The sequence below is a fragment of the Pipistrellus kuhlii genome, unplaced genomic scaffold (genome assembly GCF_014108245.1).
Source record: "Pipistrellus kuhlii isolate mPipKuh1 unplaced genomic scaffold, mPipKuh1.p scaffold_m20_p_9, whole genome shotgun sequence".
NCBI classification, from domain to species: Eukaryota; Metazoa; Chordata; class Mammalia; order Chiroptera; family Vespertilionidae; genus Pipistrellus; species Pipistrellus kuhlii.
In genome coordinates, this window is record NW_023425595.1 from 1,461,988 (window position 1) to 1,476,747 (window position 14,760).

Consider the following 14,760-nt stretch of genomic DNA (forward strand, 5'->3'; position numbering starts at 1 on the left):
TGGCAACTTAAGTACAGCTGACCCTTGAACAATGGGTGTTAGGGGTATGTTGACCCCCTGCATAGTTGAGAATCCACATATTCTTTTGTAAGAGCAAAATTTACTTACTTTCCCAATTACAGTTGACATTCAATATTATTGTATATTAATTTTCAAGATTATACAACATGTGATGAGACATTTATATAATTTGCAAAGTAATTACTTTAATAATTCTAGTGCTCACCTGGCATCATACATAGTTATTACAATATTCATTATATTTGCTATGTTGCAAATATTTTTTTAAGTATATTTTTTATTGATTTTAGAGAGGAAGGAAGAGGGATGGAGAGGTAGAAAAATCAATGATGAGAGAGAATCATTGATTGGCTGCTTCCTGCATGCTCCCCAACTGGGGACGGAGCCGCAACCCGAGAATGTGCCTTTGACTAGAATCGAACCTGGGACCCTTCAGTCCGGAGGCCGGTGCTCTATCCACTGAGCCAAACAAGCTAGGGCTACTGGTTTCTTAATTGGCCTTGTCTAACTATTTATAATCATATTTATATAACAATTATAGGTATGAGTTGCTGATAACTAATTTTGTTTTGCTTTAAGAAAGCTAGCTATTTGAAAATGTAATTTTCAGAATCTTCTCTAAAAAGTAGAACTGTTGTTAGAAACTATCACTTTCCATTTTATATACCCTTGTATTGTTTACATGCTTTTTAGTGAGCAAATGTTATGTATGTATCTACTATGAAAACATAAATATAGTTGCATTTTTGTAGTAATTGCATAAATATCTTTGCATATTCTCTCCATAGGTATGCATTCCTCAGCAGCAACTGAGCTGTTCGTTACTGGACCTTTGCCAACCACTGGAACACTTTCACCTTCTGCCCTCACTTCTTATCAGCATCCCACCACCTTCAACAATAGAAACTTTGCTACCACCTCACCTTTGGTGCTTCAGGATTCAAGTTTTAACACTACATCAAATGGAATTCTAAATCCTCATGACCCTTTGCTACAAATCAAAACTTCCCAGGGAACTGTTCCAACTGCTTTGGCATTTGAGCGCCTGGGCAGTTCTGTGTTATGTAATAGCGTACCACCTCAGTCCTCAACGTATCGCTCAGCTCAAGAGTCTGCACCCCATCTTTTACAACCTCAGTTCAGTTTGTTGCCTTCAGCATTTGGGGGAACCCAGCAAATGCCTCAAGCCTACAGTTCAACTCTGTTTACTAATTCTACTGCTTCCATTGAAAGAGCTCTTCGAGAATGTAGTGTTATTAAACACCATCAGCGGCCTTCAAGTACCCAGTCTATTCAGGCACAACTGACTGGTTCACAGCATTCCTTACATAGTTATCTATCAAATGCAAATGCAGTTAATTTTCAGGAAACAAGCAGGCAGTCATCTTTGTCCTGTAGCCCAATTGGAGAGTCCACTCAGGTGAGCAATGGAGGACTGCAGCAGAAGACCTCCCAGGTATCAGTGGAACTTGCTCAATCTTACTCATCTGTAATTCCATCATCAGGATATCCTCCCTCCACTATACTAGTAAAAAGCTGTTCTGCAAAGCAACCACTCACATCAACTAAGAACCCCAAACCTCAAAGTATAATTCCTCCTGTGCAAACACTAAGCTATTCCAAACCTTTACATAACCAGAGTTCTGTAATATCAGGCCAAGCACAAATTTATTCTACAGCACAACTACCAAGCCTTTTGTCAGTTAGTCAGTCCCAAAATTATGGTTTAGTACAACCACATAATGTGCCATCTATTGTTCATTCACAGGTTTATAAATCCAGCAAAGTTGAAAAGTTGCCATCCTTATATAAAACATTGACTTTTTCTGGTTCATCTCAGACTGTAACTTCCGAAAATCAGACACTTAATTATTCTTCTAATCCGCAAGAGGTGTTACCCTCAGTTACAAATGAGAATTACCCTGCTCAAACGAGAGATCTATCTTCAGTTAGCCAGTCTCAAAGTTACTCATCTGGTCATTCTCAGGGTTTATCACCAGCTAACCAGACACAGGTTAATTATTCATCTCAATCACAAGGTTTGTCCGTTGTTAGTCCTTCAGAAAGCTATGGGTCAGGGCAGTCCCTAACATTAACAGCTCCTTCTCTTTCTTATTCTTCCGCCTCTCAGGCTCAGTGTTTGCCAGAATCTAGCACAACCCAGAATTTTATTTCTATGCACTCTTCCCAAAATGCTCAAGCTCAAGGGTCATCATCTCCCCAATCCCAAAAGTTTTTGCCTCCCATCCAGTCATCATCTTTTACGTCCTCTACTCATTGTCAGACATTACAAAATAGCATACCTTCCCCTGATCCAAAGTCTTATGCTGAAAGGAAACTTGACTCAAATGTGTATACATCTTCAAAGCAAAAAGAAGATTTTCCAATGCAAGAATTACAAGTATTACAGCCACAAGTATCTCTTGAGTCATCAACCCAAAGGCTGTCTGATGGGGAAATTAATGTTCAAGAACCAACTTATAAGGTATCAAAGGCAGACGACAGATACTCTCAGAGTGTAATCAGAAGTAATGCCCATCTTGAAGATCACATTGTTGGGATTGCTTTACAAAGTTCAAAAAAAGAAGAAAGTATGGTTGGTTCAGTGGCACAACTTAACCAACAAATTGGCCAAGTCAGTAGTGCCGCAGCCCTTGATATTAAGAAGGCAACTGATTTAATGCAAACTCCACAAATAACATTGAATACTAAAGACCTAAACCAGCAGGTCTCTCAGCAGCATTCTCTTATACATAAGGTACATGATGTCAAAGTCCAGGAGCAGCATGATCAAATAATTAATGCATCATCTCAGATTCAAATTCCAAATCATACTTTAGGGCAGGGCCATCAGGCATCTCTTTCTAATACACAGATCCTTTTAGATTCTCCCTGTGACTTACAAATTCTCCAGCAGTCAATGCTGCAGGCAGGTTTAGGACAGATAAAGGCGTCTTTACATCATGTTCCAAGTCCTCAACAAATAGTGCATCCTTTTCTTCAAATGGATAGTCATATTATTCAGAGCAATGGTGACCATTCTCAGCAGCAACTCCATAACCAAAATTCTGAAATTATGAAAATGGACCTCTCTGAGTCTTCAAAACCTTTACAACAACATCTAACAACAAAGGGCCATTTTAATGAAACAAATCAGCATGATTCAAAGAATCATTTTGTCTCCCTTGGATCAATATGTTTCCCAGAAGCAATTCTTCTCAATGATGAAAGAAATATTTTATCAAATGTGGATGATATCTTAGCAGCTACAGCAGCAGCTTGTGGGGTTACACCTTCTGATTTTTCCAAGTCAACTTCAAATGAAACCATTCCAACTGTTGAAGATGGTGATTCTAAATCTCATTTTCAGCAGTCATTAGATGTCGGGCATGTAAGTTCAGATTTTAACTCTATAACAGCTACAGTAGGAAAGCCACAGAATATAAATGATATTTCCTTAAATGGAAGTCAAGTTACAGTAAACCTTTCACCAGTACCTATCCTTCAGTCAAAAATGACTCTTGATCAACAGCACATTGAAACACCAGGTCAAAATAAAGCATCTAAACTAACTTCACCAGTGACTGGACCAAGTCATGAAGTCCAGGAGCAAAGGTCTGGCCCATTCAAGAAACAGCCTGCTACCAATCATGACTTTGAAGATGATTGTGAAGTTCCTGTTGATAGTTCATTAAATAATAACAGAAACCAAGAGTTCGTTTCCAGTAGCAGAAGTATAAGTGGAGAGAGTGCTACATCAGAGAGTGAATTCACCGTAGGGGGTGATGACAGTGGTGTGTCAGTGAACCTGACAAGGAGTGCACTTGCACTGTTGGCCATGGCCCAACCTGGGGAGGCATTAAGTGTCAAGATTGAGGAAGAAAACCAAGATTTAATGCATCTTAACCTTCAGAAGAAAAAAACTAAAGGCAAAGGGCAAACTAAAGAGGAAGAGAACAGTAATCTGAAACAGCTGAAAAGACCCGTCCAAAGCAAACGCCAAAATTCAAAGGGAACAGATATATATTTGCCATATACTCCTCCTCCCTCAGAAGGCTGCCATGATGTTTATCAGCATCAAGAAAAAATGAGACAGAAGATAAAAGAAGTAGAGGAAAAACAGCCAGAAGTCAAAACAGGATTTATTGCCTCTTTCCTAGATTTTTTGAAATCTGGGCCCAAGCAGCAGTTTTCCACTCTTGCTGTACGAATGCCTAACAGGACTAGACGACCAGGAACCCAGATTGTCCGTGCATTTTGTCCCCCCCCATTTCCAAAGACTTCATCTACAATTCCCGCCCCTTCGGTGTCTGAAACGGGGGGTAACAGTCCGTCAGAAAAAGCTGATAACGAACTTAAAAACTTAGAACATTTACCTTCATTCTCATCTGATGAAGATGATTCTGGAGCATGCAATAATGATATTTGTAAAAGCACCTCTACTACCTTAACTACTTTGGATGCTACTTCTGATAAAAAAAAGGAAACAGGTAAAGTTTTAAAATTTAGATTTCATAATTATGACTTTACACTATTATTTTTCTGGCTGTACGACTGACTTGGAAGCTTTTTGCGCTTGAAGTAGGTCTGCAAATTAATTTTCAGGACAAAATGCACAGGTAGGTACCTTAATTTTTTTTCCCAGTGTTCCTTGACTATAGGAATGTCTAGATTTCTGATGGAGTAGTTTTGTTTTTCCTTGACTTTTTATCATATGCAACTTAACTTACATGGTATGCTATCCAGACTTGTCTAATCTGAGATACATTGAGGTGGGCTTATGTATTGAGGGCCCTGTTGTAGTATAAACTGGCATTGTTTTTTGGTATGCCAATTTTACCTGAAGATTAACATTTTACTATTAAATATGGTTATATTATATGCAATATATACAATTAATATACAATTAATATAAAATTTTCAGCTGGCTCCAGACTATGTTCAAATCACTTTAAGGGAACATTTATTTTTTTTATTTTTTTATTTTTTTTTTTAAATATGTTTTATTGATATTTTACAGAGAGAAAGGGAGAAAGATAGAGAGCTAGAAACGTCTATGAGAGAGAAACATCGATCAGCTGCCTCTTGCACACCCCCTACCGGAGATGTGCCCGCAACCAAGGTACATGCCCTTGACCGGAATCGAACCTGGGACCTTTCAGTCCGCAGACCGACGCTCTACCACTGAGCCAAACCGGTTTCGGCTTTAAGGGAACATTTAGAAGAACTGTTTTAAAAAACACTATCTTATGTAAATAATTGACGAGTATAAAAACTACTATTTTAAAAAATATACCAAGGAAAAAATATTTAAAATAGTAAAATAGCTCCGATCTCTGTGCCAGGAATCTAGTAGCAATGGTGGGAGATATGCATTGTTATCTCCAATATACTGATAATATAACAGAGTAAATGAATATAACAGAGTAAATAAACAGAGTTCATGCAGCTAGTCAGTGGCAGAGTTGGAATCTGAACTCAAGTTTGCCTAGTTCTAGAGCCTAGCTCCTTTGTATAAACAATGGTGCTTCAAGCGTTAAACCTTGTTTTGTGGTGGTGGTCTTAGCTTCTTTCCAGACTTGAGACTACCCTTGACTACAAAAATGGCATGAAACAAATGTTATCCCAAATAATCTATTCGCATAGCCATCTGGTAGTATATTTCTAAAGAATTCTTACTTGGTGCTTAATGGGAAGAAAGACAAATAACATGTAAAAATTATCCTTTTCCATATATTACTCTCTTGCCCTACTCTCCTTGTTCCCTTTTCTGTGAGAACTGAAGTTCTCATTGTTCCTTAGCCTTGTGAGTCTTTGAATAGGTTGTCTTCTACCTCATCTCCATTTTTAGCCCAGTAGACACTTAAGTTATCTTTGAAGACCATTCTCAAAGTCACATGTGGAAGTTACTGCAGGCAGAATAAATGCACTTGTCTTCTAAATTCCCACAGCCCTTAAATAATTCTGAAGGGCAGGCATTTTAAATTGTGATGAGGTCTAATAAGTCCACTTTTTCCTTTATGATTTATGCTTTTTGCCTGGCCCATGGTTACAAAAATTTTCTCCTGTTTTCTTCTAGAAGTTTGAAAGTTTTGCATTTGACATTTAGGACTATGATGCCTTTTGATTATATTTTTGTGTAAGATATGAAATATGGGTTGAAGTTATTTTATTTACTTATTTATTTATTTACTTATTTTTTACATATAGAAGTCCATTGTTTCCAGTTCCATTTGTTGGAAAGACAATCCTTTCTCCACTGATTGTTTTTGCACCTTTGTCAAAATCAATTGGTCATATTTATATGAATCTATTTCTGGACTCAGTTCTGTTATATTTACCTATGTATTTATGGTTTCACCAATACCACACTATTTTAATTGTTGTAGCTTTATTGTAAGGCAGTGTGAGTCCTCCAAACTTGCCTTTTACAAAATTGTTTTGACTATTTTAGTTCCTTTCCTTTTCCACATAAATTTTTATAGTTTTTGGCATATAGATCCTGTACATGCTTTGTTAAATTTATTGTGGATGTTTTTTGGGGTGCTATTTATTATAAACTATACTTTGAAAAATTTTCAAATTTCAATTATTCTTGATAGATCATAAAAATACAGTTGCTTTCTATATGTTAACTAGAGGCCTGGTGCATGAAATTCATGCACGGTGTGTGTGTGTGTGTGTGTGTGTGTGTGTGTCCTTTAGCCTGGCCTGCACCCTTTCACAATCTGGGACCCCTCAGGTAGGGTCCCTAGTTCTGGCTGGCAATCAGGGCCTATTGGGACTTATCTTCCCCTGGCTACCCCCAGCTGGTCCCGCCCCCACTGCTGTCATTGCTTGCCATCTGTGTGGCAATCTTCCCCTCAACCCCCAACCTGGCCACTGATCACCTCCCTCTACAGGTGACAGGCGTGGGGTGCAATTGCTTGGCTGGCCTGGGCCTCCCTCTGCAGGGTGATAGCTGGTTGACCCCACACACCCACCACAGTGTCGCTGGCCAATGATCTTGGACTCCCTCTGTGGGACTATGGGGTGATGGCGGGGCCCGACCAATCGCATTGCACCCTCCTTGGCTAGCCTGGCACTGGTGCATGTCATAGCCTGGTCGTCTGGATGGTAGTTCTGCTATTTGGTAATTCCGTTGATTTGCATATTATGCTTTTATTATTATAGATTTGAAATCCTGTGAATATGCACAACTCATTTATTCTAGGATTTTTTTATTCCATAGGACTTTCTAGTAGAAAATGATGGCATCTGCAAATAGAGATAATTTATTTTTCCTTTCCAATCTTATGCCCTTTTTATCTCTGTCTTAACATACATGCTAGGATTTCTTATACAATGCTTAATGAGAGTGGTGAGTTGGACATCTTGATCATGTTTTTAATCTTTGGCAGAAAGGACTCAATCTCGCCATTAAGTATGATGTTACCTTATGTTTTTTGTAGATGTCTTTTATCACATTAAAGAAGTTCCATACATTTCTTCGATTGCTGACAGTTTTTACAATGAATGAAGGTTGAATTTTGTCAAATATTTTTCATCTGTTAAAATGTTAGTGCAGTTTTCTTGTTTTAAAATTCCTTTAAAAAAAAGCTTCTATGGATTGATTTTAGAAGATTTTATTGAAAGATTTTAGAAACTTCTATTGTTTCACTTATATATGCATTCATTGGCTGATACTTATATGTGCCCTGACCAGCAATCAAACCTGCAACCTTGGAGTATTAGGACCATCCTCTAAACCAGAGATCGCCAGCAGGCAGTCCTCGGATCACCGGTGGTCCGTGAGGTTCGAAAGGCTGGCAACTGCTGCTCTAAACAACTGTGCTATCAGGCCAGGACTTCACACAGTTTTCTTATTTAGTCTGTCAATATGGGGAGTTCCATTGATTTTAAAATATATTCATGGCCTTGCATTCCCAGGATAAATCCCACTAACTTTTACCTTTTTTTATACATTAATGGATTCAACTTGCTAATGTTTGCAATTGATATTCGTATATAGTTTCCTTTTTGTAATACCTTTGTTTGGATTTGGTATCTGGTTATCGCTGACTTCATAAATGAATTGGGTAGTGTTCACTTCTCTTGTATTTTCTGTAAAAGATTTGGTAGTATTATTTCTTCCACAAATGTTGGGCTGAATTTGCTAGTAAAGCCATCTAGATCTGGAGTTTTTCTTCATCAGAAAGTTTTTAACTATGAATTCAGTTTATTTCTTTTTTTCGTTGTTGTTGTTGTTGTTAATCCTCACCCAAGGATATTTTCATTGATTTTTAGAGAGAATGGAAGGGAGGGACATAGACAGAGAGAAACATTAATGTAAAAGAGACACATGGATTGGTTGCCTCCCACACACACCCAGACCAAGGGCTGGGGATAGAGTCTACAACTGAGGTGTGTGCCCCTGACTGGATTAGAACCCAGGATCCTTCACTCCATAGTCCAACACTATCCACTGAGATAAACCGGCTAGGGCTCAGTTGATTTCTTAATGCTAAATCCTTTTTTTTTTTTTTTTTTTTTTTAATTTTACCATTTACTCTACTTGGTCATGATGAAATTCTTTAACCCATTGTAAGATTTAAGTTGCTAGTATTTTATTTGCTAACTAGAGGCGTGGTGCATGAAATTCGTGCAAGAGTAGGCCTTCCTTTCCCCGGCTGCCCAGCACCAGCTTCCCCTTAGGCACCCAGGACCTGGGCTTCTCTCTGGCCATTGGCAGGTACCGGACCCTAGCTTCCCTCCAGCTGCCTGCACACACCCAGGAGCTGGGCTTCCCTCACAGCCCTGGCTTTGTCCGGTCTAATTAGCATAATATGCTTTTATTATTATAGATTTTAGGCCTAGATTCATAAATGAGATTAGCTTTTCCTGGTTTTCTTTTGTCTTCTTGTTTGTATTCAGGAATATTTTGAAGTTTACCACATATAAGGATTTGGTTAAACCTTCTAAGATTATATCTGGGACTTTGCATTTTCCTAAGGTAGTTTGATCTCTCTGGGTCAATTTAAGAAAGGTATATTTTCTGGTAAAATCATCCATTTTGCTTAATTTTAAAGTTTGTTATAAAGTTGTACATAGTATTCTCTTATACATTTAAAAAATATTTTTTTTATTGATTTAAGAGAGGAAAGGAAGAGTGAAAGAGAGACCGAAACATCAATAATGAGAGAATTATTGATTGGCTGCCCCCTACACACCCCACACAGGGATCAAGCCTGCAACCTGGGCATGTGCCCTCACCGGGAACCAAACTGTGACCTCCTTGTTCTTAGATCAGTGCTCAACCATTGAATCATGCCCGGCCCTCACCCATTTTTTAAAATTTTTTATTTATTGATTTTTAGAGAGAGAGAGAGAAACATTGATTTGTTGTTCCACTTTTTTATGCATTCATTGATTGTTTCTTATATGTGCTCAGACTGGGGCTCAAACCCACAACCTTGGTGTATTAGGACAAAGTCCTAACCTACTGAGCAACTAGCCAGGTCTTCCCTCATAAGTTTTTATTCTCCTCTGTTTCTGTAATTATGTTCTTTTTTGCTCCAAATGATTATTTGAATCTTTTTGTTGATCGGTCTGTGAAAAGTTTACCTATTTAACGAGTCTTTTCAAGAAACCTAAGAACTTTTTTTATTCTGTTACCATTTTTACTCACTTTTTCTTAATTTTTGCTTTTATCAGTTCTTTTCCCCTACGTTCTCTGGGTTCAATTTAATATTCTCTCTTTGGCTTCTTGTGTATAATATTTACTTCATGTTTGTATTTGCTCACTCTCTATTATTGACATTAAGTGTTAGATTTCTTCTTTGCACAACACTGACTGTATCCCTCTGGTTTCAATTTGTAATGCTCTCCCTGTCCCTTCTAAATGGTTTGTCATTATAGTTTTAATGATTTCCTTTTTAACCCAAAAGTTATTAAGAATAGTGTTGGTTTGTTTGTTTTTGCCCATTTCATAGTAGGTTTTGGTGTTTGTTGTTGTTAGTGGTATTCTTTTGTTACTAATTTGTGGCCCTGTTGTATTGTCATCAAGGAAATATGGCTTAAATAATGTCTGCATCTTTAAATGTATGGAAATTTTATTAGTAGCTAGGAAATGGTCAGTTTTTATAAATTCCATGAGTAACAAGTGGTAATAGGTTTCATTAAATCCTTTATATCTATTTTTTCACTTAATGTAATAAATGACATTAGGTTCTATAAGAAAGTGTATATGTTGGTCTAGAACTTACCTTAAAGTATCGCAGCACATATTAAATGTGTGATGAATGGGTAGATGAAAGAAGTATACCAAAATGTTCCTGGTGGTTACCAACATAAGGGTTTGTATTTTCTACTTTTGTGTTTGTTCGAAATGTTTGATAATAAAATTTTTTTTTTTAAATCTTCCCTATCCTTATTTGTTTTTAGATTGCTTGATCAGTTGATTCCTGAAAAAGGTGTGTTAAAGTTTCCAATGACAATAATTATTTACCTAATACTGTTGACTTGATATGTTTTGAACCTATGTAATCAAGTGCATACAATTTTACTATAGTTAAATTTATTTTATCATAATAAAATATCTCTTCTCTCCATTTAATTTCCCATTTCTGTTTTTAATATTGCCATACTAATTTTATTGTTATTGGTAGCATATTTAGTGTACTTTTCCATATCTCTGTTTTCTTTCTTTCAGAACACTTTTCTTATGAAATAAAACTCACATATGGACTATAACACAAAAAGGGAAAACACAAATAAGAATTTCCATAAATTTGAAAATGCAGACATTATTTAAGCCATATTTCCTGACCATGTGCAGTAATTTTATTGTATACAGTATTGTATATTTTTCCCTCAACTAATTTGGAATTTATATAATCTCTTAAAAATATTTGCTTAACTTTTAATTACGGAAATTTTCAAAAATAACAAAAATACAATGATTGGCATAATTAAACCAATTTATGTATCAAGCAGCTGAACCACATCGGCCAGGCAGAAAGAAAAAAGAAAGATAAAAGAAATAAAAATAAGTTTTTATTTAAAAACTTATAAATAACTTGATACAACTTCTAAAAGGATTAACCAGAACTGAAGTGACAAACCACTTAGAAAGGACTGTGGAGCATTGTATTTTAAAACCAATGGGATGTACCAAGAATGTGGAACAAAGAAGAAAACTTATGATGTTAAATTCTACACATAAGGAAGTACAAAAATAGAGTATTAAATTAAACCCAACTCATAACCTCTAGAAATAACCACTGAGTTGGATGGTAATTACTTCCTTGCTTTTCTTCTATCATTTTACCACCTGTGTATGCATCCCTAAACACTCTATTTTTGTTTTGGCTTGTTTTAAAACTTCATATACTAAAGAAACCATTTTATATAATCAACCAATTGAGCCATACCAGCCAGTCTTAAATAATAAGACTGAAAGTCAGAATTATTCATTTACCAATAAGCATGATGTTAACTGTTTTTTAAAAAAATACTTTTATTGATTTCAGAGAGGAAGGGGGAGGGAGAGAGATAGGAACATCAATGATGAGAGAGAATCATTGATTGGCTGCCTCCTGCATGCGCCCTACTGAGGATCAAACCTGCAACGTGGGCATGTGTCCTTGACCAGAATCGAACCCAGGACCTTTCAATCCACAGGCCGATGCTCTATCCACTGAGTCAAACCAGCTAGAGCAACTGGGTTTTTTATAGATAGATGCCCATTATTAGGTTGAAGACGGTCCCTTCTATCTTTAGGTTGTGAGTATTTGTATCATTAAAGTGTTTATTCGCGATACTGAATTTTGCCAAAAGTTTTTTCTGTGTTCATTGAGATAATCCTTGGTTATTGTACTTTGTTATATTAATATGATGATTGATTGATTTTCAGACGTTAAACTAAGCGTGCATTCCTAGGATAAAACACACTTAAGTAATTCTTTTTTATGTTGTTAGATTTTCTCACAGTATTTGGGGGGTATTTTTCATGAGGGATACAGATCTATAGTTTTGAGATTTTTTTTCATGGTATTTTTGTCTGGTTTAGGTATTAGAAAAATACCGGTCTCATAAAATGAGTCTGGAAGTACTGCCTCCTATTTTTTGGAGTTTAGCAGGGATTAATATTCTTAATTAAACTGTTGGGTGAAACCATTTAGGCATGTGCTTATCTTTATCTTTGTAAGGTATTTTTAAGTATATATATTTTATTGATTTTTTTTTTTTACAGAGAGGAAAGGGGAGGGATAAAGAAGTAGAAACATCAGATGAGAGAGAAACATCCATCAGCTGCCTCCTGCACACCCCCTACTGGGGATGTGCCTGAAACCAAGGTACATGCCCTTGACTGGAATCGCACCTGGGACCCTTCAGTCTATAGGCCGATGCTCTATCCACTGAGCCAAACCTGCCAAAGCTCTTTTTAGGTGTTTTAAAATTTATTTTATTCTCTTTATTTGTTATTGATCTGTTCCAGCAATTTTCAACCTTTTTCATCTCACGGCACACATAACTAATTACTAAAATTCTGCGGCATGACAAAAAGTATATTTCTTGTTGATCTGACAAAAAAAAAGGTATAATTTTGATTCATTCATACCGATGGCTATTGTCATTTTAAAAAACATTTTTATTAATTTGAGAGAGAGAGGAAGGGAGAGGGAGAGTGTGGAAAACATCAACATTGATTGGCTACCTCCTGCATGCAACCCTTCTGGGGATCAAGTCCACAACGTAGGCATGTGCCCTAATGAGGAATCAAACTGGTGACCTCTTAGTGCATGAAGTGAAGCTCAACCCGCTGAGTAACACTGGCTAGGGCAGCTGTTGTCATTTTTAAATTTGATAATCTAAGGGAAAAGAGGTCAATGCCCCTGACTAAATACGGCGTGTTTTCAAAATTATTATGGCACAGCAGTTAAAAATCATTGGTCTATCCAGATGGTCAGTTTTTTCTTGAGTCTATTTTGGTAGTTTGTATCTTTCTAGGAAATGTGTCAATATCATATTATTACATTTTAATTCTTTTTATTTTATAGCTTCTAGTGCTGATTCAGAATATTTTGAGGTTGTTGTTTTACTTTCCTACATATAATTGGCTGTTCTAGGAATATTTCACAGCTTTGGTCAGCTGACCCTTACTTAACTTAAAATATCTTTATGTTATTAAGTGGACTTTATTGTAGGTCAGTGGAGATTCTCAGTCTGTAATACCACTTTGTTTACTGAAAATCAACAACCATTCTTTAATTTCTTACTGCAGTTTTTGATTGTTTCAAATAATTTTTTAAATATATTTTTTATTGATTTCAGAGAGGGAGAGGGAGAGATGGAAACATCAATGATGAGAGAATAATTGATCAGCTGCCTCATGCATGCCCCCTACTGGGGATTGAGCTCACAACCCAGAAATGTGCCCCCACCTGGAATCAAACCTTGACTTCCTGGTTCATAGGTCAATGCTCAATCACTGAGCCACACAGGCCAGGCGATTCAAATAATGGCAAAAATAATTGTTTCTTTTCAAACTGTTATGTTTAATTATTTGTATTATTGATTTGTATTTGCTTGATCTAGTTTCAGAAGCCCTACAGGTGGTAACTACTAGCCTAACTGCCAATACTACTGGTACTGCTACTACTTCCTCCACCTCTGTGGGTACAATTAAGCAAGAACCTCTCTACTCTACTTCACCTGCAGTAAATATCCTGGAAAATAAAGGCTCTACCGAACTCTCAAAGTCCATTGAACTTGATGGTCTTCCTTCAAATCAGTTTGCAAAAGGACAAGACACTATTGCCATAGAAGGTTTTACAGATGATGAGAACACAGAAAGTGGAGGAGAAGGCCAATACAGAGAGCGTGATGAGTTTGTGGTAAAGATAGAAGACATAGAGACTTTTAAGGTGATGTAAATGTTCACAAGTATAAAGACTGTTTAGTGGGAATGTACAATGATAGCCTTCATGATGACTTCAATAGTATGCACCTAGCTTGAAAAGCTTAAAGTTATATTTTCACAATTATTCTTTATAATTGTTCAATAATAAAATCACTAGTATATACCAGATGTTGTATAAAGGAAAATAACTTAAAATAATTTTAACTTATATCTGAGTCTTATGTATTTCTGACTAGTCAATATGTTGCATTTATGTACTAGTGATTAGAGCAGTTTTGAAATGTTAATTTTTTTTTCAAGGCTCTCAACAAGTTGCATACTATTAGAAGGTTGAGAAAATGGTTATCTAATTTTAAAGTTTAAATAAAATAATAGGAATATCATTTAAAAGTAGAAGACTTTTATAATTTCAAATTATAGAACCATGAGTAGAACTTTTACAATTTTACAAAAGAAAATTTTACCTATGTTTAAGAAAACTTACGTTTATTTTTTTTAAATTGGAGTGGAAAGAAATAGCATTAAAAAGTACATCGAGTACAAAATTCAAATGATCTCCATTCACAATTAACTGCTGTTAATATTTCAGCATATTTGTTAATTGTCTTTTTGAATATGTATCTATTGTTATAAAATTGCATAAGTAATACATGAAAATATTATCAGAGAAAAATTTCCAATAGCTATACAAAAGAGTAGTGGGCTACTTTGCATGTTGGTGTGCTTCCTATATCTGGAAGAATTTAAGCAGAGACTAAATAGCCAGTTTATAAGAATTATTTTAAAAGTTCAGTGAGGTAAAAGATAAAAATTGAGCTAGATAGTTTTTTAATATC

The 14,760-nt window shown here is 36.2% G+C and overlaps 1 protein-coding gene across 15 annotated transcripts in view; it reads left to right on the forward strand.

Moving 5' to 3' along the window:
- Positions 1 to 14,760, forward strand: part of QSER1 (glutamine and serine rich 1) — a 57,716-nt gene that overhangs the window by 14,245 nt on the left and 28,711 nt on the right. For 13 of the 15 annotated variants that reach the window (XM_045578054.1, XM_045578047.1, XM_045578052.1 and 10 more), the window contains 2 exons: positions 810 to 4,511; positions 13,600 to 13,928. In XM_045578054.1, the coding sequence (XP_045434010.1) occupies positions 810 to 4,511; positions 13,600 to 13,928 (4,031 nt within the window). The remainder of the gene's footprint in view (positions 1 to 809; positions 4,512 to 13,599; positions 13,929 to 14,760) is intronic. The other 2 variants (XM_045578046.1, XM_036428397.2) reach the window with 2 other exon arrangements.